Below are 23,717 nucleotides of genomic sequence, written 5' to 3' on the forward strand. Positions count from 1 at the left end.
CTTGATCACTACTCATTGGGACTTGCCCTTTGCTGGAAGTGTTGAGTTTGTGGAATCTCACCTTGGGCTCTGACATTCAGAATGTTATTTTTTTGCCATTGATAACTTTTAACTCTTGATAAGACTTGAGTCTTGTTGTGCTCATATCCAGCCCTTTGTACCCCTAACCGGATACAAGAGAGAGTCTACCACCTCAGAGGTAATCGTTGCTAAGGTTGTTGCTTGGTATTCCTCTTCATGCAACAAAATGTTGAATTTGGCTGTAAACGGTTATCAACATATAGCCTCAAAGCAAAGGATGGTGCTGTGAATCTCAGTGGCAATCCAGAAAATTAACCAAGGCAGTTTTCACACCACCATAATCACATCGAATCATAGACTCCCTATGATGCTAAAGGAAAGCCATTCATCCCATCATCTGTACTGACTCTCCGAAAGAGCTTCTCACCCTGCCCTTCCCCTCTGCCCTATCACTGTAATCCTGTGCATTTATCCTGGTCAATCCACCTAACCTACACATTTAAAGTTTTAAAGTTTATTTATTATTGTCACAAGTAGGCTTACATTAACACTGCAATGAAGTTGCTGTGAAAATCTCCAGTCGCCACACTCTGGCATCTGTTCGGGTGCACTGAGGGAGAATTTAGTATGGCAAGTACACCTAACCAGCATGTCTTTTGGACTGTGGGAGGAAACCGGAACACCCGGAGGAAACCCACGCAGACACAGGGAGAACGTGCAGACTCCATGCAGACAGTGACCCAAGCCAGGAATTGGACCTGGACCCCTGGCGTTGTGAGGCAGCAGCACTAACTACTTTGCCACTGTGCTGTTGGACACTAAAGAGACAATTTAGCATGGCCAATCCACCTAACTTGCACATCCTTGGAGTGTGGGAGGGACCCGGGTGGAAACCCACGCAGACATGGGGAGAATGTGCAAACTCCACACAGACAGTCTCCCAAGGTCAGAATTGTCCGTGGTGCTGTGAGGCCGCAGTGCCATCATGCTGCCCAATGGAGAAAGTTTCAAAATGGTTTTTCGTTGGGTATCAACAATCAAGAGTTGGTATGTGATAAAAATAACTTGTGCAATACAAATTGTAAAATTTTACCTGATTGAAAAATTCCCCGTGTTCTGAAGGCTGCCTCTTAAAATGACATCAAGAATTAATCTGAGCGCCTCACTTGGAAGAATTCTGCATGGCAGTATAGGTTAGAGTGTTTTTCAAAGATTCAATCTATCTAAATGCCAAGATAATGTTCATCAGACAGATTAATTTTAGTTCTCAGTTTGACACCATTGTAATTGATCAATGTGTTATTGCCTTGTCATATACTTCAAACAATGCATGCTCCCATATGTATTGCCATTTACTGTTGAAGCATTTTATTGTTTAGCGAAAATGCAACTGCTATCCAGTTGAAAGCCTAATATAAACCCATCTGGAATATTCATTCATGATACATTAGATAAATTGGAACTATTAAAGTCAAGACAGAACAATAAAAAAGAGCTACAGTTTTGGATTTTAACTTGCTTTATCAGGTTTATTATAGAAAATCTTTTTTTGTTTCTAGTCATATCCGTTTGATTGTGACAGATGTAATTTTAAAGCTCGCAGCTTTAAATTGATACTTAACAGTACATTGGGCAGGTTCCTAGCTATTTAACTTGTAATAAAGATGCAAAATCATTCTTTCTAACAGAGCACAGATATAGATAATTGTAGGTCGCAATACAGGTGGAAAAATGCAAATGGATTTTTAAGTTTTATAAAGAGAGGTATTGAATGCGCAACTAAGGAAATGATAGAAAAGGGCGGCACGGTAGCACAGTGGTTAGTACTGCTGCTTCACAGCTCCAGGGTCCCGGGTTCAATTCCCGGCTCGGGTCACTGTCTGTGTGGAGTTTGCACATTCTCCTCGTGTCTGCGTGGGTTTCCTCCGGGTGCTCCGGTTTCCTCCCACAGTCCAAAGATGTGCGGGTTAGGTTGATTGGCCAGGTTAAAATTGCCCCTTAGAGTCCTGTGATGCGTAGGTTAGTGGGATTAGTGGGTAAATATGTGGGGGTAGGGCCTGGGTGGGATTGTGTTCGGTGCAGACTCGATGGGCCGAATGGCCTCCTTCTGCACTGTAGGGTTTCTATGATTCTTATGCAAAGCATCAGTTAGGGTAGATGGAATCTAGGGTGACATGGTGGCACAATAGTTAGCACTGCTGCCTCACAGCACCAGGGGCCCAAGTTCGATTCCCGGCTTGGGTCACTGTCATTGCAGAGTCTGCACGTTCTCCCCATGTCTGCGTGGATTTCCTCTGGATGATCCAGTTTACTCCCACAGTCTTGATGTGGAGTTGCCGACGTTGGACTGGGGTAGGCACAGTAAGTAGTCTCACAACACCAGGTTAAAGTCCAACAGGTTTATTTGGTAGCACAAGCTTTCGGAGTGTTGCCCACTCACCTGATGAAGGGGCAGTGCTCCGAAAGCTCATGCTACCAAATAAACCTGTTGGACTTTAACCTGGCGTTGTGAGACTACTCACTGTGCCTCCCACAGTCTGAAAGACGTGCTGGTTAGGTGCATTGGCCATACTAAATTCTCCCTCAGTGTACCCGAACAGGCGCTGGAGTGTGGCGACTAGGGGATTTTCACAGTAATTTCATTGCAGTATTAATGTAAACCTACTTGGAACACTAATAAAACTTAAGCTTAAATATTGCATGTGGCTTTTGGTACTCCAGCATAAGAAGTATATTGAGTCATGGAGAAGGTGCAGCAAAGGTCCAGTGGATGATACCCAGAAATTACGCTTGGCAGTAAGGAAGGCTCATTGTACACAGAGGCAACAAAAGTTGGATGGTGATCTAATAGAGTTTGTTCAAACTATGAAAGCCTTTATCTCAGATGCTTGGCGAATCAGAGAGATTAAACTCCGGAGTATCTTTAAAATGGGCAAGTTGAAATAAATATTTGCATTTGAAGAAGCATCAGAACATGATTTATTAGAAGTGAAAGTGACCTTTAAAAGGGATATGAATTAAGTTTTATAAAGGAAGAATATAAAAACAGGAAAGGGCATTGGAACAGGCTTAGAATACATAGCTCCAGTAAAAACTAACACTGACCCAGGCATAATGAGCTGAATGGCTTCAAGTTCTGTAAATTCTATACTTTCTAATAATCTTTAAAAACTAAGTAATATCACTTTTCCATCTATGGTCTTGGCTACTTTTGTTAGATCTCGGTTGATAAAGAACATAAGAAATAGGGGCAGGAGTAGGCCATACAGCCCTTCGGGCCTGCCCTGCTAGCCAGTGAGATCATGGCTGATCTTCTACTTAACACCTTTCAAAATACACCTGCAGGCTTGTTAACAGAAATCGTTTCATTTGAGGAATAGCATTTAGCTTGATAATTCATGTCCGGAACCATGGAGAGTAAAAAGGATGTTGCTTCATAGAATCATAGAATCCCTACAGTGCAAGAGGCCATTCGGCCCATTGAGTCTGCACAGATCACAATCCCATCCAGGCCCTATTCCCGTATTTACCTTGCTAATCGCCCTGACACTAGGGTCAATGTAGCATGGCCAAGATGTGCAGGTTAGGTTTGGGTTTCAAAACATCTACAGCTAACCCATTGGCTGCCTTCATTTTGCCCTCCCTCAGAATGATTGTGATTCTAATGTAACATCCCTCCCTTTGATTAACCAAATTTTCTGGGCAGATCGCTGAATTAGCAGAAAATAGCCATTTTGACCTTTTCTTTATTTCTTGAACGCAGCCTGTCCATTCCCTCTCAGCCAAGCTCTAACATGATTTTACTGGCGTGTGTGCTTTAAACCCATCGTGGCATGTTTTTCATTGATTGCAAGAGAAGTATCAACAACAATAAATGTCTGAGGGTGATCACTGCTTTGGTAAGCATTATAATTGTTACAATCTCCTTCATAGTTTCCCAGATTTCTTCAGTTTAGGCATAGTAAGGGTGGCACAGTGGTTAACACTGCTGCCTCACAGTGCCAGGGACCCAGGTTCGATTCCCGTCTTGAGTCACTGTCTGTGAAGAGTCTGCACGTTCTCCTCATGTCTGCTTGGGTTTCCTCCGGGTGCTCTGGTTTTTCCCCACAGTTCAAAAGACGTGCTGGTTAGGTGCATTGGCCATGCTAAATTCTTCCTCAGTGTACCCGAATAGATGCCAGAGTGTGGCGACTGGGGGATTTTAACAGTAACCTCATTGCAGTGTTAATGTAAGCCTACTTGTGACATTAATAAATAAACTTTAAAACTAGAATCATAGAATCCTACAGTGCAGAAGGAGGCCATTGGCCCATTGAGTCTGCACTGACCACAATCCCATCCAAGCCCCTATTCCCTCACATTTACCCGGCTTATCCCCCTGACTCTAAGGGACAATTTAGCATGGCCATCAACCTAACCTGCACATCTTTGGACTGTGGGAAGAAACCGGAGCACCTGGAGGAAACCCACACAGACACGAGGAGAAAGTACAAACTCCATACAGACAGTGACCGGAGACCAGAATTGAACCCGGGTCCCTGGCGTCCTGAGGCAGCAGTGCTAACCACTGTGCCACCGTGCCGCCCAGTTTAGAATAGAACACCATTAATGCAATTAAATATCTCAAGGCACTGAGAGGAATTCACATCGAGGAACTTGCCGAGCATTGAGTGGGAATTGAGTAAGGAATGAAGGAAGGTGGCCAAAAGTATGGTTGGAGAAAAGTGACAAGACAAGTTTTAGGTACATAGTGAATGTGTGCAGAACCATGGTTGCTGAAGGTTCTGCCACTAACACTTGCCCTGTAGACTCAGTAGAGCAGAAGATATGAGTTCGGATACAGGGCTGGAGGGAGTTGCATAAGCCAGTTTATAAATGAGAAAAAAGATTTAGAAATAATTAGACTAGTGGTTGGAGAGTTAGTGCAGGGGAGAGCAATGAAAAGAGCATTAATGGGTGACCGAGTTTTGATATGGACTGTGATGTGGCGGGTGAAGTTCTGGGTGAATTGCTTTCGCTTGGTTGGCTTTTGGAACGATCAGGTCTGATGATGGCAATAGGTGAGTGTTCCAGTGACGAGTGAGGTGAGATTAAGATCGAAGTGGATAATATTCTGGAAGCAAAATATGTAATCTTGATAATGGGTTGGAAGTGGATGTTGAAAATCAGCTTAGGTTTGGGAAGGACACTGAGGCTGTGCCCCATTGAGCAGAGACTGAGCAAAGCAATGGAACTGAGTGACAATTTCTGACGTGAGTTGGCAAAGTTGGCTTCAGTCTTGCTAGTGTTTAGTTGGAACAACGTCTGGTCCGTACATAACAGTCCAATAGTAGAGCAACAGTTGTAGAATAGAGGATAGAGACAGGAGAATGAAGCTGAGCTTCACTATAGCAATGCAGAAGCTGGACACATACCACTGTACATGCCCCAGCTATTTACAATCTATATTAATGACTTGGATACAGGGATAGAAGGCTCTATAGCCAAATTTGCAGATGACACAAAAATAGGCAGGACAGTAAGTTGCAATGAGGAAAGAAGAACCTTACAAATAGATATAGATAGGTTAGGAGAGTGGGCCATAATGTGGCAGATGGAGTTTAACGTGGATAAGTGTGAGGCCATGCATTTTGGTCGCAAAAATGGGAAGGCGACTTATTATCTAAATGGGGAGAGACTTTGGGGCGCTCCAATGCAGAGGGATCTGGGTGTCCTCATTCATGAGTCACAGAAAACTAGTATGCAGGTACAGCAGATAATAAAGAAAGCGAATGGAATGTTGGCATTTATAGCTAAAGGAATAGAATATAAAGGTAAGGAAGTATTGTTGCAATTACACACGGCATTGGTGAGGCCGCACCTGGGGTATTGTGCACAGTTTTGGTCCCCGTATTTGAGGAAAGATGTAGTGGCATTGGAGGCAGTTCAGAGGAGGTTCACTAGATTGATTCCAGAGATGAGGGATTTGTCGTATGAAGAAAGATTGAACAGTTTAGGCCGATACTCTCTGGAATTTAGAAGGATGAGGGGAGATCAAATTGAGGTATTCAAGATGATAAAAGGTATGGATAAAGTAGACGTGGAGCGGATGCTTCTGCTGGTGGGGCATTCTAGGACGAGAGGTCATAGTCTTAGGATAAGGAGTACCAAATTTAAAGCAGAGGGAGGAGAAACTACTTCTCCCAAAGGGTTGTGAATCTGTGGAATTCGCTACCCCAAAGTGCGGTGGATGTTGGGACAGTGAGTAAATTTAAGGAGGAGTTAGACAGATTTTTAATTGGTAATGGGTTGAAGGGTTATGGGGGGAAGGTAGGAAAATGAGGATGAGGAGCATATCAGCCATGATCGAATGGCGGAGTGGGCTCAATGGGCCAAATGGCCTAATTCTGCTCCTGTCTTAAACCTTAGAAAATTCTGTTGAATTGCACCATGCGTCTGAGGAATAATGGAGCCTTGGATCATGCCTGAGGTTACCACTTGTATATTGAGAAGAAGCCATCTCCGCCAGTTTCTCCATTGAGTTTGCTACTGATGTTTAATGAATAAAATGGTTTGATTAAATTTACAGATTATTCTATTTGTGACAGCCATGGCATTATAATTAAAATGTGTTTTACTTCTAATTGCCTTTTACGCTTTGGCAATTAGACATTTCTTGTGACTAATGCCATGTTTATTCTTTCACTAATGGTAATTAGCTTCATTGGTGCCACTGCAAGTTTCTGTCATTCTGATGGATTAGGCTATGAAACATTATTCATTTTCTGGAGCTATTATGATATTATTATCATGTTAAAATAGTCATCACAGGGACCATTTTGTTTATATGACAGTAGTTACTACATAGTTAAAAATAGACTTGGATTAAAGTTTGCTGTCAGATTATCCCCACTGTACATGTTTTTCATTGGAGTTCATTCATTATATTCTGTTGATTTCAATCAACTGTGGACACATTATTCACTTTAATACTTGAGCAATTTTATAGGGATTCGTATTTTCTTGGGTGAATGACTGATACCATATTGTTTAAGAGTCACAATAATCATTGGCCTGAGTCATTATTGAATTGTATGTTGTGAATGGCCCTTTATACCATTTAATACAAGTCAGCAAAAGTCAATTCTTTGCATCTTCAGAGATTTGAGAAGAGACGATACAAGACAGTAACCAGTGATGGTCTGAATCTGTTTACGTGTTTTCATGGATCACAAGATCAGCACAATGAATGATTTAAAAATATTACAATATTTATATTCAATATCTTGCTATCCAGTAGGACATCATTAATATAAATATGGCAGATGTACAGGAACTCATCGAGATTAGGGCTCCTTTTTCGTTATATCTCATGACCATGATCTCATATTCAAAGTTCACTTTTTTATCAAAATAACTTTTCACGTGCTGTTTTGTTTTGCCTCGGCGCTTTGCTACACTCATTGGTTGTGCTAATGTCATCACCAACTGTCAGAGCTACAGGTTATCTCCTAAACCAGTTAGCTTTCATGCTGAGTTAGGTTTTATGTAGCTGTTCCAAGGTTCACATTACTCTACCCACACTCTCCCGATCAGGGGATATGCCATGTTGGAATGAGGCAAGGATCGAGTCACTATCGGGCACATGGGTAGGAAAGTCTAACCCATTGTGCAGGTTGCTCTGTGTAAGATCTTTTCAGCATTGTTTTCAGGGTGCAATTGGCCCAATTTACCGCATGCATTGTGCCATTATTTTATAAAGGTGTGAGGGACAGGCCTGTAAACTATAGGCCGGTCAGTCTGCCTTGAATGATGGGCAAATTATTGGAAATAATTCCGAGAGGCAGCATACATTTACCCAGAAAGGCATGGATTGATCAGGCACACTCAGCATGGTTTTGCGAGGGATAGATCGTGTCTTACTAACTTAATAGAATTTTTTGAGACAATAACAAGGAGGGATTAATGAGGAGAGTGCAATGGATGTTGTCTACATGGGTTACAATAAAGCATTTGACAAGGTCCCATATGGCAGATTGGTCAGAAAAGTGAGATCTCATGGGGTACATGAAAAGGTGGCAGGTTGAATCCAAAATTGCCTCAGTGACAGGAAAAAAGGGTAAAGGTTAATGGGTGTTTTTGTGAATGGAAAACAGTTTCCAGTGGCATTCCACAGGGTTGAGTTTGGGGCCCTTTCTGTTTGTTGTATATATTAATGATTTAGACCTAAATGTGAGTGGCATGATTGGGGAATTTGCAGATAGCACAAAAACTGACTGGGTAGCAAAAGGATAGCTGTCAACTCCAGAATGATCTCAATAGTTTGGTTGAGTGGGCATGGAAGTGGCCAAAGGCATTCAATCCTGAAAAGTGTGAGGTAATGCATTTGGGAAGAAGGCAAACAAAGTAAGGGAATACTCAATAAACGGGAAGATATTGAGAGGGGCTGAGGAAGTGAGAGACCTTGGAGTGCATGTTCACAGGTCCTTTAAGGTGGTAGGACAAGTGCATAAGGTGGTCAAGAAAGCATATGGAATGCTTTCCTTTATTGGGCGAGGTATTGAATATAAAAGCAGGAGGCAATGATGGAATTGTGTAAAATGCTGGTGAGGCCACAGCTGGAGTTTTGTGCACAGTGTGAAGCTTTACATAAGAACTTAAGAAATAGGAACAGGATTAGACCACACAAGCTATCGAGCCTCCCCCACCATTCAGTACAATTGTGGCTGAACTTGGGCTTCAACTCCCACCTGCTCCACATATCCCATAATTCCCTGAGAGACCAGACGTCCATCTATCCCAGCCTTAAATGTATTCAATAATGAAGCATCCACAACCCTCTGGGGTAGAGAATTCCAAAAATTCACATCCCCTTGAGTGGAGAGATTTCTCCTCAGCTCAATCCTAAATTATCGGTCCCTTATCCTGAGACTGTGCCCCATGCTTTAGATTCCCCGACCAGTGGAAATGATCCCTCCCATCTACCCCATCAAGCCCCTTCAGAATTTTGTAGGTTACACTGAGGTCACCTCTCATTCTTCTAAACTCCAGAGAAAATAAACCCAATTCAATCTGCTTCTCATCATAGCACAACCCCCTCACCTCAGAGACCAGTCGAGTGAACATTCACTGTACTGCCTCCAATACAAATATATCCTTTATTCAATGTGGAGATCAAAACTGCACCTAGTATTCCGAAATGGTCTCACCAATGCCCTGTACAACTGTAGGAAGACATCTTTATTCTTGTAGCCAATTCCTTTGACATAAAGGCCAATTTACCATTTTCCTTCCTAATTGCTTGCTGCACCTGCATACTAACTTTCTACATTCCTTTCACCAGCCCACCCCAGTCTCTTTGAACATCAACACTTACAAGTTTCTCACCTTTGAAAAACATTCTACCTTTTAATTCTGACACCAAAGTGAATAACTTCACACTTCCCTGTAATACAACACCATCCATGATGCATGTTTTGATCGTGGTGTCTGTTTTGATAGGTACAGTAAGAAGTCTCACAACATCAGATTAAAGTCCAACAGGTTTATTTGGAATCATGAGCTTTCGGAGCGCTGCTCCTTCAGGTGAATGAAGGAGCAGTGCGCCAAAAGCTCGTGATTCCAAATAAACCCGTTGGACCTGGTGCTGTGAGACTTCTTACTGTGCCCACCCCAGTCCAACGCCGGCATCTCTACACCTTTGTTTTGATGGGATGGCCACCAATTTTAATAGTCATTAACTCTCTAGACAGGGTCTTGGCCTCTTGTGCTCCGAGACATTAAGCCATCACTGCCTCAGTAATGGTGTCTGGTGCACCCATTTCTGTATTCTGAATGACTGAACCTTGGTGTAAAGCCACCGTGCTCTCCCTGCAGTGGGATCTCCAGCTAAATCCCACTGTTATTATCATCCCCATTGTACTATACTGCCCTTGCCCTCCAGTGTACTCCTGGGAATGTAGTTACAACCAAAATCACAACATCATGCTACCTCAGCTGACCTGTGGCTCAGAAGTCTTTAGCTTAAATGCAGCTTCCAGTGTGGGCTGGCTAGCCTTCACCTGGAGGTGTGCTTTGTGCCCTGTTATCATTGTTGTGGGTCTTAAATGGGTTGTGCATAGTCTGCATTTATAGATAAAGCTGGAGGCAAGGCTGTTGGTAAACTTTACCCTGTATTGATCATTATATCAGTAGGTACAGTGCATGCTTAACATTAGACTCTACATAGCATTATCTCGCAACACACTGTTGTCATGTGATCTTAAATCACTGATGACATAGACTCAATATTTACATATTTAACATTAGTTCTTTATAGCACAGGGGCAATCTCCAAATCCTGCTCAAGGTTTCCAACGGGGGCCTCTAACTATTGGTTTTGTTCCTTTCTTTGCTGGGCCCTCAGCGCTGGTACAGTTACGGTGCTCACCTGTAGATGTTTCAATGTACTTTAAGATCAGTCCATTTGTCCACCGGTCCCTGGCGTTCTAAAGTCCACTGTTCCTTTGCTTTGGTATACCGTTTGTTTAACTTCTCCTTCTCTTCCTGGAGCTTTTCCTCTCTCAGGTCTCCACGCTGTGTGCACATTTAGGCTGTGTACTGCAATAGATGTTTATTCTAAAATGGAAACTTGCCCAGGTCAGTCTGTATTTGAACTCAATCAACTGCTTTTTTGTATGAGTCACCCTCTGGTCTCATGAGACCAAGTCATTAGCAAGATTCTCAAACTGCGTGTCCCTGGCACATAAAACAAGAATTATCCATACTCAGCCCTCAACTACTTCACTACTCTCCCGGAGATGGGCGGCCATGTGCCCTAGAATTGATTCCACCAATAGTGAACAATAATATTTTAATAATCAACCATCAAGACAACCTAGTTGCATTGTTGGAATTTGGGGTATCAGACATTTTATTCCTCTTTTCCCATGTTCTGAAATCATTCAAAAGTGATAGCCTTTATTAGTGACAGTGATTATATTTTATTCCATATCCGCTTGACCTGCCGCATGTTAATGTCTGGACAGCAATGTTAAAATGCAGCAGCATTACCAAGTGTCACCTCCACATTATCACTGACTGGTCACACCAGTCAATGCAATGTGTAGATGTGGTCCCTCCTCCATCCCTGTTCTCCTTTGAGTGATAGTTTGCCAGATAGACCCAAACCTCCTTGACCCCAATAACTCTCTCCCCGGTCCAGGGAATTCTTCTTTTACATACTTCCCTTTCACAACAGAGTCTACGAGGACCCATTTATCCCATTTGCAACCTGCTTTGTCTTGGACAACCTAATTACACAAGATGGTATTGAAATATCCGTGCCTGGCACAAACCAAGTCAATCCCTTGACACCTTTGTCTTCCCACGCTCTGGCACCTATCTGCCCATCAACATTCCAAGCATCTGACCAAATGCTGACTTTGGCATCCAGCTTATTTTGTCTTGGCCTAGACATATCTGAGCCTTTGGGAAGTGCACATCTCTCAGATCCCACACAGCAATCTGTCTGTTTTCACACTCGCCTGGTCTACTGCTGAAGTTCGCTTCTTTTTGACCGATGGATCTTTCTTAAACACTTAGGGCCCTTAAAACGTTCAGCCAATGAAGACACAAGCCACATTTTCTCATCAAATCACCTCTCAACTGTTTTTCCTCAGTGTCACAAGCAACCGCAGGAAGTGCAACACCTGCTCTTTATTTCCTCCTTGATCACCGTCCCAGGTCCTAAACACCCCTTTCAGGTGAAGCAGTGCTTCAAATGCACCTCCTTCAATCTATTCGATGCTCCCAGTGCGGTCTACTCTACATCGGAGAGACCAAACGCAGACTGGGTGACCGCTTTGCTGAACACCTTCGGTCGGTCTGCAAGCAAGACCCAGACCTTCCTGTCACTTGCCCCTTCAACACACCACCCTGCTCTCCTGTCTACATGCCCGTCCTTAGCCTTTTGCAATGTTCTAGTGATGTCCAATGCAGGAACAGCACCTCATCTTCAGATTGGGCACTTTACAGCCTTCCGGAATGAACGTTGAGCTCAACAACTTCAGAGGATGAACTCTCCCCTCCACCTTCACCCCATTCCCATTTATTTTATTTCATTTTGTTTCTTCTCATTCATCCATTTTATCATCCTTCTCTCTCACTTCCATTTTTCCACTTCTCCATTCCTGCTCTCCATCAGACTTTCGAATGGTCCTATATATATTGAGCATATCTTTCTCTTCACCCTATCTGTAACTGCCCTGTATTGCTTCACTGCTGCATTTGCTGGAGGTTTATTGATGACAATTATGTGGCTATTCAATAGTCTATCCCCGATGTTTAAAAGGGATTATTTGCCAGTTAGGTACAAGGTACAGGCCCTTAACTGCCCAGCTGCTTCCACTCACCCACTCAACCTGTCAAAGACAGAGCAAGCAGTGCCTTGTGTTGTGTCCAGCCTGATGTAACTCCCCATTACCCAGCATTTTGGATTAGCTGGCACCGCCCATTGCTGGAACACACTGGATAGCAATAACATTGCAGTATCTTGTTAATTAGCAAGGAAACCTGATGTCGGGATTTTTACACTGCTACTGCCCCTGCCCTTTTCTCTGACCCTATTTAAAGGATTTACGCTCCATCTGCAGGCTCTGCATATAAAACTCCTTGGTCCTCAGAGAGAAGCGATGCACATCTGCCCACAAGCCTTCACTTCAATGCTCTGTAAGCACCTATTGAGAAATGGCAGTGAGTGGATTGATTTGCTTGTTTTTGTTTTCTGTACAGTCTCCCCATGGGGGAATTGCTTTTCCCCTGCGCTACTTTCTCACAACCCAATCCAAATTGGAAACTTCATGCGTGTGAAATGAAGGAGACCCTACTCTCCCCCACATCCCAGCACAATAGGCGATGGCCTAGTGGTATTATCGCCAGATTATTCATCCAGAAACTCAGCTAATGTTCTGGGGACCCGGGTTCGAATCCACGGCAGATGGTGGAATTTGAATTCAATACAAAATATCTGGAATTAAGAATCTACTGATGACTATGAAACCACTGTTGATTGTGAGAAAAACCCATCTGGTTCACTAATGTCCTTTAGGGAAGGAAATCTACCGTCCTTACTTCAGTAAGGCCTTTGACAAGGTCCCTCATGGCAGACTGGTGCAGAAGGTGAAGTCGCATGAGATCATGGTCTGACCTTGCTGGCAAAGTGGTTACAGAACTGGCTCAGTCTTAGAAGACAGAGGGTATCAGTGGAAGGGTGCATTTCTGAATGGAGGGCTGTGACAAGTGCGTTCCTCAGGGATCAGTGCCGGGACCTTTGCTCTTTGTAATATATATAAATGTTTGGAGGAAAAAATAACTGGTTTGATTAGTAAGTTTGCGGACGACACAAAGGTTGGTGGATTTGCGGATAGCGATGAGGACCATCAGAGGATACCGCAGGATGTAGGTCGGTTGGAGACTTGGGCGGAGAGATGGCAGATGGAGTTTAATCCGGACAAATGTGAGGTAATGCATTTTGGAAGGTCTAATACAGATAGGAAATATACAGTAAATGGCAGAACCCTTAAGAGCATTGATAGGCAGAGGGATCTGAGTGTACAGGTACACAGGTCACTGAAAGTGGCAATGCAGGTGGAGAAAGTAGTCAAAAAGACATATGGCATGCTTGCCTTCATCGGCTGGGGCATTGAGTTTAAAAATTGGCAAATCATGTTGCAGCTTTATAGAACGTTAGTTAGGCCGCACTTGGAATATAGTGTTCAATTCTGGTCGCCACACTACCAGAAGGATGTGGAGGCTTTGGAGAGGGTACAGAAAAAATTTACCAGGATGTTGCCTGGTATGGAAAGCAGGAGCTATGAGGAGGGGTTGGAGAAACTTGGTTTGTTCTCACTAGAACGACAGAGGTTGAGGGGTGACCTGATAGAAGTCTACAAGATATATGAGGAGCATAGACAGAGTGGATAGTCAGAAGCTTTTTCCCAGAGTGGAAGAGTCAATTACTAGGGGGCGTATGTTTAAGGTATGAAGGGCAAGGTTTAAAGATGTACGAGGCACGTTTTTTACACAGAGAGTGGTGGGTGCCTGGAACTCGTTGCCGGGGGAGGTAGTGGAAGCGGATACGGTAGTGACTTTTAAGGGGCGTCTTGACAGATACATGAATAGGATGGGAATAAAGGGATATGGTCCCCAGAAGGGTAGGGGGTTTTAGTTCAGTCGGGCAGCATGGTCAGTGCCAGCTTGGAGGGCCAAAGGGCCTGTTCCTGTGCTGTAATTTTCTTTGTTCTTTGTTCTTTGATCTGGCTCACATGTGACTCCAGAACCACAGCAAAGTGGTTGACTCTCAACTGCCCTCCAATGGCAATAAATGCCGGCCAGCCATCGATGCCCATGTCCCATGAATGAACAGAAAAAGTTAAAGCAGTCACTATTTTAGTTTCTAATTTAGTGTCCCACTGCCCTTATTCATGATGAGTGTTTTATTGCAGCGCCCACTGAATCACATTGTGTCAGATAGGTTTGAATTCACTGAGTAAAATTGAGTTAAATGAGAGGTTGTTTTAATTGTTCTAATGGCTTTCTGGATTGTAGTTACAGGCTGGAATTCTCCAACCTCGCTGGGATTCTCCAGTCCCGCTGCAGTGAATGGAGTTTTTGCTGAGTGCCAAATTCTCCGTTCTCGCTGGCAGCAGTGGTGGGGTGTGGAAGATCAGAGAATTCCGGGAATAAAGTTTCAGAGCAATTCAGCTGGTGACTGTTTTGTTCCCTGAATATTTCAGATGCATATAGTTTCCTTTGGGACCGGCATTAATTACAGTCTGACTTTTCATTAGTTGCAGCATGTCTTGTTCTTGGGGAATTATTGACAATTCTAATGAAGCTGTTATCGTAAGTGGGAGTCCAGGCAGGAAATGCAAATTCTCCAAAGGATAATTTTCCAATAAAAATGTTTCATAACATCCTATGTGGAGATAAACAGTTCAAAATTTAATATTTTAACAGGATAAATGGATCTGTCTATTGGCGTTTACCTTCATTTAAATGAGGGCTAAGCAAATATTTTGTAAACAGCGTATATACTTGGAAGATGAAATTCAATATTCACTTGCATTACAGCAAAGTAATGCCTTGCGTGCGAGTCTAGTGATGTATGAACGTTTGGAACAGGGGTGGGCCACTCAGCCCCTTGAACCTGTGATGCTATTCAACTTAATCATGAACAAGGTTCCCTCTAAGCTGCATTGGTGTGCGACAGTTTGGGAGTTACCATGCAGGGAACAAACAACATGAGTGTTCAATGCACGCTTTAGACTGCGCACAAGCGTCACGCGCAGCAATCTTAAAGGGGCAACAGTGCAACAAACAAGTTGCGTACATCAGAGAAATTAGATGGAGCAGTGATCATGGTTTATTACACTCCAACTCTTATTTTCCCACCTTTACTTCATATCCATTGATATTTGATTTGATTTATTATTGTCACATGTATTAGTGTATAGTGAAAAATATTATTTCTTGCACCCTATGCAGACAAAGCATACCATTCATAGAGAAGGAAAGGAGAGAGTGCAGAATGTAGTGTTACAGTCATAGCTAGGGTGTAGAGAAAGATCAACTTAATGCGAGGTAGGTCCATTCAAAAGCCTGATGGCAGCAGGGAAGAAGCTGTTCTTGAGTCGGTTGCTACGTGACCTCAGACTTTTGTATCTTTTTCCCGATGGAAGAAGGTGGAAGAGAGAATGTCCGGCGTGCATGATATATTGACTTAACAAAAATAATCCCTGTCTTGAAAGCTGCAATTATCGCAGCATTCACAATATGTTGGGGAAGAAAGTTCCACGTTTTTACTGTGTGCGAAGGCACCTCCTGATTTCACTCCTGAGTGGCCTATCTATAAACGTTAAGGTTAAGCCACTGTTCTTCATTCCGCACCACAGAAAATTGTTTCTTCTTATTTACCCTATCAATGCTTTCGACATTTTAATTAACAGTTCAGTCTCCTTTACTCAAGCCAATACAAACTAAGTTTGTGCTGTCATCATAATTTAACCTTCTCAGCCATGGCACCATTTTGATATTTTTGAGAAATGTGGGGCACCATGTAAATGCAAGTTCCTTCTACAAGCTGATATTCCATTTATTGATAGTAGTTCATGCATACATGTGTTCAGAACTGTAATACTAACGGAACTCAAGAATCTATAGGCTATTTGTGCTGCAGCTTTTGTTCGATTTGGTCAGCCCTGAATTTATTCTACCTTGGAGAATAGTTCACATTGCCTTTCAATGTCTTCACTTTGGTCTTTGAGATTCCTGCACAACTCCTTACTGCAAGTGTGACACAGTGCCTTAGAATATATATCATAGAATCACAGAATCCCTACTGCAGTGTAGAAAGAGATCATTCGGCCCATTGAGTCTGCACCAACTCTTACCCAGGCCCTATCCCTGTAACTCCATGTATTTTACCACACTAATCCCCCTAACCTCCATATATCTTCGGACACTAAGGGGTAATTTAGTATGGCCAATCCACCTAACCTGCACATCTTTGGACTCTGGGGGGGAATCGGAGCACCCGGGTGTGTCAAACTCCACATAGTCACCCAAGGCTGGAATTGAACCCTGGATCCCTGGCACTGTGAGGCAGCAGTACGAACTTGTCCACTCTTTGAATCGTACAGGTTGGTCACTGTCCATCAGTGTGTTCTTGTGGCTTTTGGCATTGCTTACATCTTTTGAAATGGTGTAGCAGTGGTTTGTACCCAGTTAAAACAATTACACTGGATTAATGTCTGATTTATTCTCCATGCTATTGTTGTCATTTATACAATGCATTGTATCACTGCATGTAAACGTGGGCTTTTAGTCTTATTTACAGTCATTTTTATTTCAGTAAAATATATTGCCAAGTGACTTTTTCTTGACAAATACATGAATAGGATGGAAATAGAGGGATATGGTCCCTGGAAGGGTAGGGGTTTTTATTTCAGTCGGGTGGCATGGTCGGTGAAGGCTTGAAGGGCCAAAAGGCCTGTTCTTGTGCTGTAATTTTCTTTGTTCTTCGTATGATGGGTCTCTTTGATAGTTTGTTGCGTAATAGTTGATGATTTATATTGTACTGAGATTCTAGCACATTATTCAAGCTGAAAGCAAGTTAATTACCATCAGGTTATTGTAAATAATGAAGCAATGTAGATGGATACATTGACCTTTTAAACCTTTATCCTCAGTCTCGAGTCTATTTTATTGAAGCCTACACCACATTAATTGTATGTAACATCTCATAAGCAATATTAATTGTTTATTGTTTGATGGAGCTCTCAAACTTCTTTACAGCAAGAAATCTTTGATATCCTTGATAAAAGCAAATTACTGTGGATGCTGGAATCTGAAACCAAAAGAGAAAATGCTGGAAAATCTCAGCAGGTCTGGCAGCATCTGTAAGGAGAGAAAAGAGCTGACGTTTCGAGTCCAGATGAGCTTTGACAAAGGGTCGCCTGGACTCGAAATGTCAGCTCTTTTCTCTCCTTACAGGTGCTGCCAGACCTGCTGAGATTTTCCAGCATTTTCTCTTTGATAGTCTTAATTCTCTTTGTCAATTCTATACTCCCTGGAGACTTTATAGAATTCCTGCTGACACCTTTTCATTTTTTTTCCCTTTAAGGTCCAAAGAATTGATTAAGGAAGCAATCCTGGACAATGACTTCATGAAAAATCTGGAGTTGTCTCAGATTCAAGAAATTGTGGACTGCATGTACCCAGTGGAATATGGCAAGGAGAGCTGTATCATCAAAGAGGGGGACGTGGGCTCTCTGGTGTATGTTATGGAAGGTGAATTCTTTGAGCTGTCTCCATTTATTACTGTAGCAACTGATCTTCAAGAAATCTGGACTTACAATTAGGGGATTGTTTCCATGTTCATTAATAGATGAAAATGTGTAATTAAGCTGCTTACAACCTATTTTAAGAATAAATAGCATACTGTTATTTTGATGACCATAGTTTAATTAGAAGGTATTCTGTACGTACTGAACATTTTTTTAATAAATCCATTGCTTTAGAAAATAGCACTGCTGCCTTACAGCGCCTGGGACCCGGTTCGATTCCCGGATTAGGTCACTGTCTGTGTGGAGTCTGCACATTCTCTCCGTGTCTGCGTGGGTTTTCTCCGGGTGCTCCAATTCCTCCTACAGTCCGAAAGACGTGCTGGTTAGGGGCATTGGCCATGCTAAATTCTCCCTCAGTGTACCCGAACAGGTGTCAGACTGTGACAACTAGGGGATTTTCACAGTAACTTCATTGCAGTGTTAATGTAAGCCTACTTGTGACAATAATAAATGAATATTTGTGGAGTGGTCATATCAGTAATAAGTTCTCTGAGCTGAGTGCAAGGTGGATTAATTCTGCAATATGTACGATCCCCAGGATTTTATTGTTGCACATAAGGATAATGTTTAACCATTATCGCTGAGCAATGAACTGATTGGGCAGATCGCTTGATCATTATGGTACATGTGAGACTTTTCTTTCCATTTATTTAATGAAATTATTTCAGCTCCATTACAGTGAGTCACATGAATTTACTTAGAGTCATAGAGGTTTATAGCATGGAAACAGGTCCTTCGGCCCAACTTGTCCATACTGGCCAGTTTTCACCACTAAGCTAGTCCCAATTGCCCGCATTTGGCCCATCTCCTATACCCATGTAACTGTCTAAATGCTTTTTAAAAGACAAAATTGTACCTGCCACTGTTACTTCCTCTGGCAACCCATTCCAGACACTCATCACCCTCTGTTTGAAACAATTGCCCCTCTGGACACTTTTGTATCTCTCCCCTCTCACCTTAAACCTATACCCTCTAGTTTTAGACTCCCCTACCTTTGGGAAAAGATATTGACTATCTACCTTATCAATCCCCTCATTACTTTATAGACCTCTATAAGATCATTCCTAAGCCTCCTACGTTCCAGGGAATAAAGTCCCAGTCTATCCAGCCTCTCCTTGTAACTCAAACCATCAAGTCCCAGTAGCATCCTAGTAAATCTTTTCTGCACTCTTTCTAGTTTAATAATACCCTTTCTATAATAGGGTGACCAGAACTGCACACAGTATTCCAAGTGTGGCCTTACAAATGTCTTGTACAACTTTCACAAGACGTCTCAACTCCTGTATTCAATGTTCTGACAAATGAAAGCAAGCATGCCGAATGCCTTCTTCACCATCATTATTTCAGCCCCATTACAGTGAGTCACATAAACCTATTTGGGGTGATTACAGACTGTACTGTACAGAAACAGGCTATTTGACCCAAATGGTTTATGTCATTGTTTATGAACTGCACAAGCCTCCACCCATCTTTCTTCATCTAACCCTGTCTGCCTAACCTTCTAGTCTCACGTTTATTCAACTTCCCATTAAATTTATCCATGCTATTCTCCTCAGTCACTCTTTATGGGAGCACGTTCCACAATTCTTTCTGAGATCTTTGTGTAATTGTAAGGGTACTGTTTTTGTAGTAATCTTAGGCCTGAACCTGCACTGTAATAATTTTCTGTTATGGGACTGCCTGGAAATATTAATACAAGTCCAGTGACTCCTTTTCTTGACTTTCAAAACATTGTATCATCTACGCAAAGCTATTTTCATTGCGGAGTGTGCACTTTAGAATAGAAATCATAGAATCCCTACAGTGCAGAAGAAGGTCATTCAGCCCATTGTGTCTGCACCGACCACAATCCCACCCAAGCCCTATCCCCATCACTCCACATATTTACCCTGCTAATCCCCTGACACTAGGGTCAATTTAACATGGCCAATCAACCTAACCCGCGCATCTTTGGACTGTGGGAGGAAACCAGAGTACCCGGAGGAAACCCAGTGACCCGAGGCCAGGAATCAAACCCAGATCCCTGGCACTGTGAGGCAGCAATAATAACCACTGTGCCACCGTGCCACCAGGCGGCAACAGAAATAGAATATTATTAATACGGCAAATGCAAAATAATAAGAAATCTGATGATTACTGTTGCAACATTGATGTACCTAAGGCATGCTGTACAACAGACAAACCTTAGTTATACTGCAGCTGCACCTTCCAGTGGGTTAATGGTGAAGGAATTTTGACTGTAAGTGCTTAGACATTTGCTCACTGGGGGCTAATGTTATAGTGAAGAGGCTGCAAACAATAGTGCTGTTTTTCTCAAATCCTTATTGATTTTTCAGCTTTGTCCTAATGCAAATGAATCATTAGGTTAGAAAGGACAGAGAATTTTCTCATCACTTAGGTTTCACATCTCTTGTTTGGAAATCAGAGCATGTTGATCAGTCTCCAACATTTTTACAGCAAAATAATCTGATAATGACAATGCTAAGAATTAGAAATTAAAAAAAATATTTTTGCTAAGTTAGTGTAATGAATTAGTGTGGCGTATTTTTGCCAAATTAGTGTCAGGTGGTGTAGTGATTAGCTACTACTGCTGCCAGCACCAGGGACCCGGGTTCAATTCTGGCTTCAGATGACTGTGTGGAATTTGCACTTTCTCCCCGTGTCTGCGTGGGTTTTCTCCGGGTACTCCAGTTTCCTCCCACAGTCCAAAGATGTGCAGCTCAAGTGGATAGGCATGGAAAATTGCACTTTAGTGCCAAGGGGACCAACAGGATAAATATATGGGATTATGGGGAATAAGGCCTGGGTGGAATTGTTGTCACTGAAGGCTCGATGGGCTGAATGGCCCCCTTCTGCACTGTGGAGACTCTATGACCATGCCAAAAGGCTGTAATGTCATACAGAAGGCAGCTGCTTCAACCAATAAACTGAACGGTGATCCCCAAATCTGTCCTTTGGTTGACCATTATGCTGGTCTCACCAGATGTGGCTGTGCCACCCATATACTGGGTCCCACTTGAAGGCATTGAGAATAATTAAAGAGAGAGCTTTTGCATTGCAATGGCCTGGCAAGAATGGTCAGAGGCTCCAACCTCACAAAGCCAATCCTATATTCATAGATGCTGTTCTGGACCCAGCATACCAGGCTTCTGGCCAAGTTTCTCTGCATTCTGTGGAATTTTCACTGAAGTGATGGTGAGCTAGGGTTTTTTAGGATGACCATGCATTTTCAGTACCATTTCTTCCAGAACACTATCTGCAAGAATGTGATTCAGTTGAAAGTGTTGCAGATTTTTAAAACACTTGGTTCACTGTCTGTGTAGAGTTTGCACATTCTCCCCGTGTCTGCGTGGGTTTCCTCCGGGAGCTCCAGTTTCCTCCCACTGTCCAAAGATGTGCGGGTTAGGTGGATTGGCCATGCTAAATTGGCCCTTAGTGCCAGGGGGACTAGCTAGAATAAATGCATGGGGTTATGGGGAGAGGGCCTGGGTGGGATTGTGGTCGGTGCCGACTCGATGGGCCGAATGGCCTCCTTCTGCACTGTAGGAATCTATGATTCTAATTGGGCACAGTGTGTGACAATACAGTAACTATTTGATCCAACAACTGGGTCAAATGTTTTGAACAAAATTCTCATCAAATTCCTGTCCGATTTTCCTGTTTATATTGCCTCTTAAGATGGCAATTTTTAATTTGAGTTGATTAAATATCTTGCAGAGTTTCTTTTTCTTATGCTTTGCAACACAGGGAAGGCGATGGCCTAGTGGTATTATTGCTGGACTATTCATCCAGAAACTCAGCTAATGTTCTGGGGACCTGGGTTCGAATCCCGCCACGACAGATGGTGGAATTTGAATGCAATAAAAAATATCTGGAATTAAGTATCTACTGATGACTATGAAACCATTGATGATTGTCAGAAAAATCCATCTGGTTTATTAATGTGCTTTAGGGAAGGAAATCTGCCATCCTTAACTGGTCTGGCCTACATGTGACTCCAGAACCATAGCAATGTGGTTGACTCTCAACTGCCCTCTGAAATGGCCCAGCAAGACACTCAAGCTCAAGGGCAACTAGGGATGGGCAATAAATGCCCATGTCCCATGAATGAACAAGAAATTGCATGATCTTGAAAATCATGTTTTACAGATGATTTTGAAAATGGCTTCCCAAAGTTTATTTGCATTCTTTTTAGAATGTCACCTTTTCTATAAATATGATGGAGATCTCGGTTTTGGAAAGTAAAGGCAATGCAGTCGATTCGAGCATTCTATTACCATGATTATATTGCACTTACATTGTCCCAAAACTGAAGAGTTTCGGATCTCCAGAGGAGTGATTGGGTGAAATCTAGATAGTCAATCGGAAGGAAGGAAAGTCATCATCGACTGTTTTTGCAAGACGTCTTTGGGCTGGGTGTGGAGTTGCTCAGGCTTGGTGAGCTGCTTATCTGCCCCTCTAATCAGCCTGGTAATAAAGGTGGGATGATTAGTAAGCAAAACACAGAAAAATAAGTGTTACAAACTATGAGTAAACAAATACATTAAAAGCACAACCTCCGAAAGAGTGGACTCATTTTTAACAGCAAAACAGCACAATAACGGCATGGTGGCACGGTAGCATAGTGGCACAGTGGATAGCACTGCTGCCTCACAGCTCCAGGGACCTGTTTTGATTCCCGGCTTGGGTCACTGTCTGTGTGGAGTTTGCACATTCTTCCCATGTCTGCGTGGGTTTCCTCCGGGTGCTTCGGTTTCCTCCCACAGTCCAAAGATGTGCGGGTTTAGGTGCAATGGCCATGCTCAATTGCCCCTTAGTGCCCCGGGATGCATAGGTTAGAGGGGTTAGTGGGGTAAATATGTGGGGTTACAGGGATAGGCCCTAGGTGGGATTGTTGTCAGTGCAGACTCGATGGGCTGAGTGGCCTTCCTCTGCATGGTAAGGTTTCTATGATAAGCAATAAGATTGACACAAAACTTCTGAAATTGGCTGTCGCAGTTTTGAACTTTGGTTTTGCCAGGCCATTGGTATCTCTGTCACTGAACAGCCCCGAGGAGGGGATCTTGCAGATGGCAGTGATCCCTTGTGCCTGTGCCGTTCAATTTTGAACAATTCAAACGCAGTATGTTGTGCCACATTTCAGCGTCTGATTACCATAGAAGCGAAGAGCATCATAAATTCTGGATTTCTTTACAAACAGTATAATGAGGATAGCTATTGGAGCCACTTGATATCCAGGCCAAATTCCGAGGAAGCTCTCAATCTTGCTCATTGTCATGGAGATAGTAGCAAAATTTTTAGAGAACGTCAACCAGGGGGACTGAACAACAACAGCTGCAGTCGTACCCGAGAAAGAATGAGTAATGATAATGGCCTTGAAGAGGAGCAGTTACAATCGCAGAACAGAATTAAGATGATTCTGTGTGAAACCAAGCCCTCAAGTAAAACCAGAGCTCGGAGTCTCTTTTTAATATTCATTCATGGGATCTGGACATTGCTGCCTGGACCAGTGTTGATTGCCCATTCCTGAGGGCAATTAAGAGTCAACCACAGGCCAGACCAGGTACGGGTGACAGATTTCCTTCCCTAAAGGAGATGAGTGTTGTTTTTTTTTTACGACAATCGATTCATGGTCATCATTTAGGTTTTTAATTCCAGATTTTTACTGAATTCAGATTTTGCTATCTGTCATGGTGGGATTCGAAGTTGGGTGCCCAGAGCATTACCCTGGGCCTTTGAGTTACTAGTCCAGCAACAACACCATTAAGCCACCACGTACCCTATCTTAGGGATACAAATTCACTTCACTGATGCATGGTGAAAGGCTCTATT

General features: G+C 42.8%; 1 protein-coding gene across 2 annotated transcripts in view; it reads left to right on the forward strand.

Moving 5' to 3' along the window:
• prkg1b (protein kinase cGMP-dependent 1b) overlaps positions 1–23,717 on the forward strand; it is a 722,012-nt gene that overhangs the window by 107,998 nt on the left and 590,297 nt on the right. For both annotated transcript variants that reach the window (XM_078223608.1, XM_078223609.1), the window contains exon 2: positions 17,663–17,829. In XM_078223608.1, coding sequence (XP_078079734.1) covers positions 17,663–17,829 — 167 coding nt within the window. The remainder of the gene's footprint in view (positions 1–17,662; positions 17,830–23,717) is intronic.

Source organism: Mustelus asterias, chromosome 11 (assembly GCF_964213995.1).
Source record: "Mustelus asterias chromosome 11, sMusAst1.hap1.1, whole genome shotgun sequence".
Taxonomy (NCBI): Eukaryota; Metazoa; Chordata; class Chondrichthyes; order Carcharhiniformes; family Triakidae; genus Mustelus; species Mustelus asterias.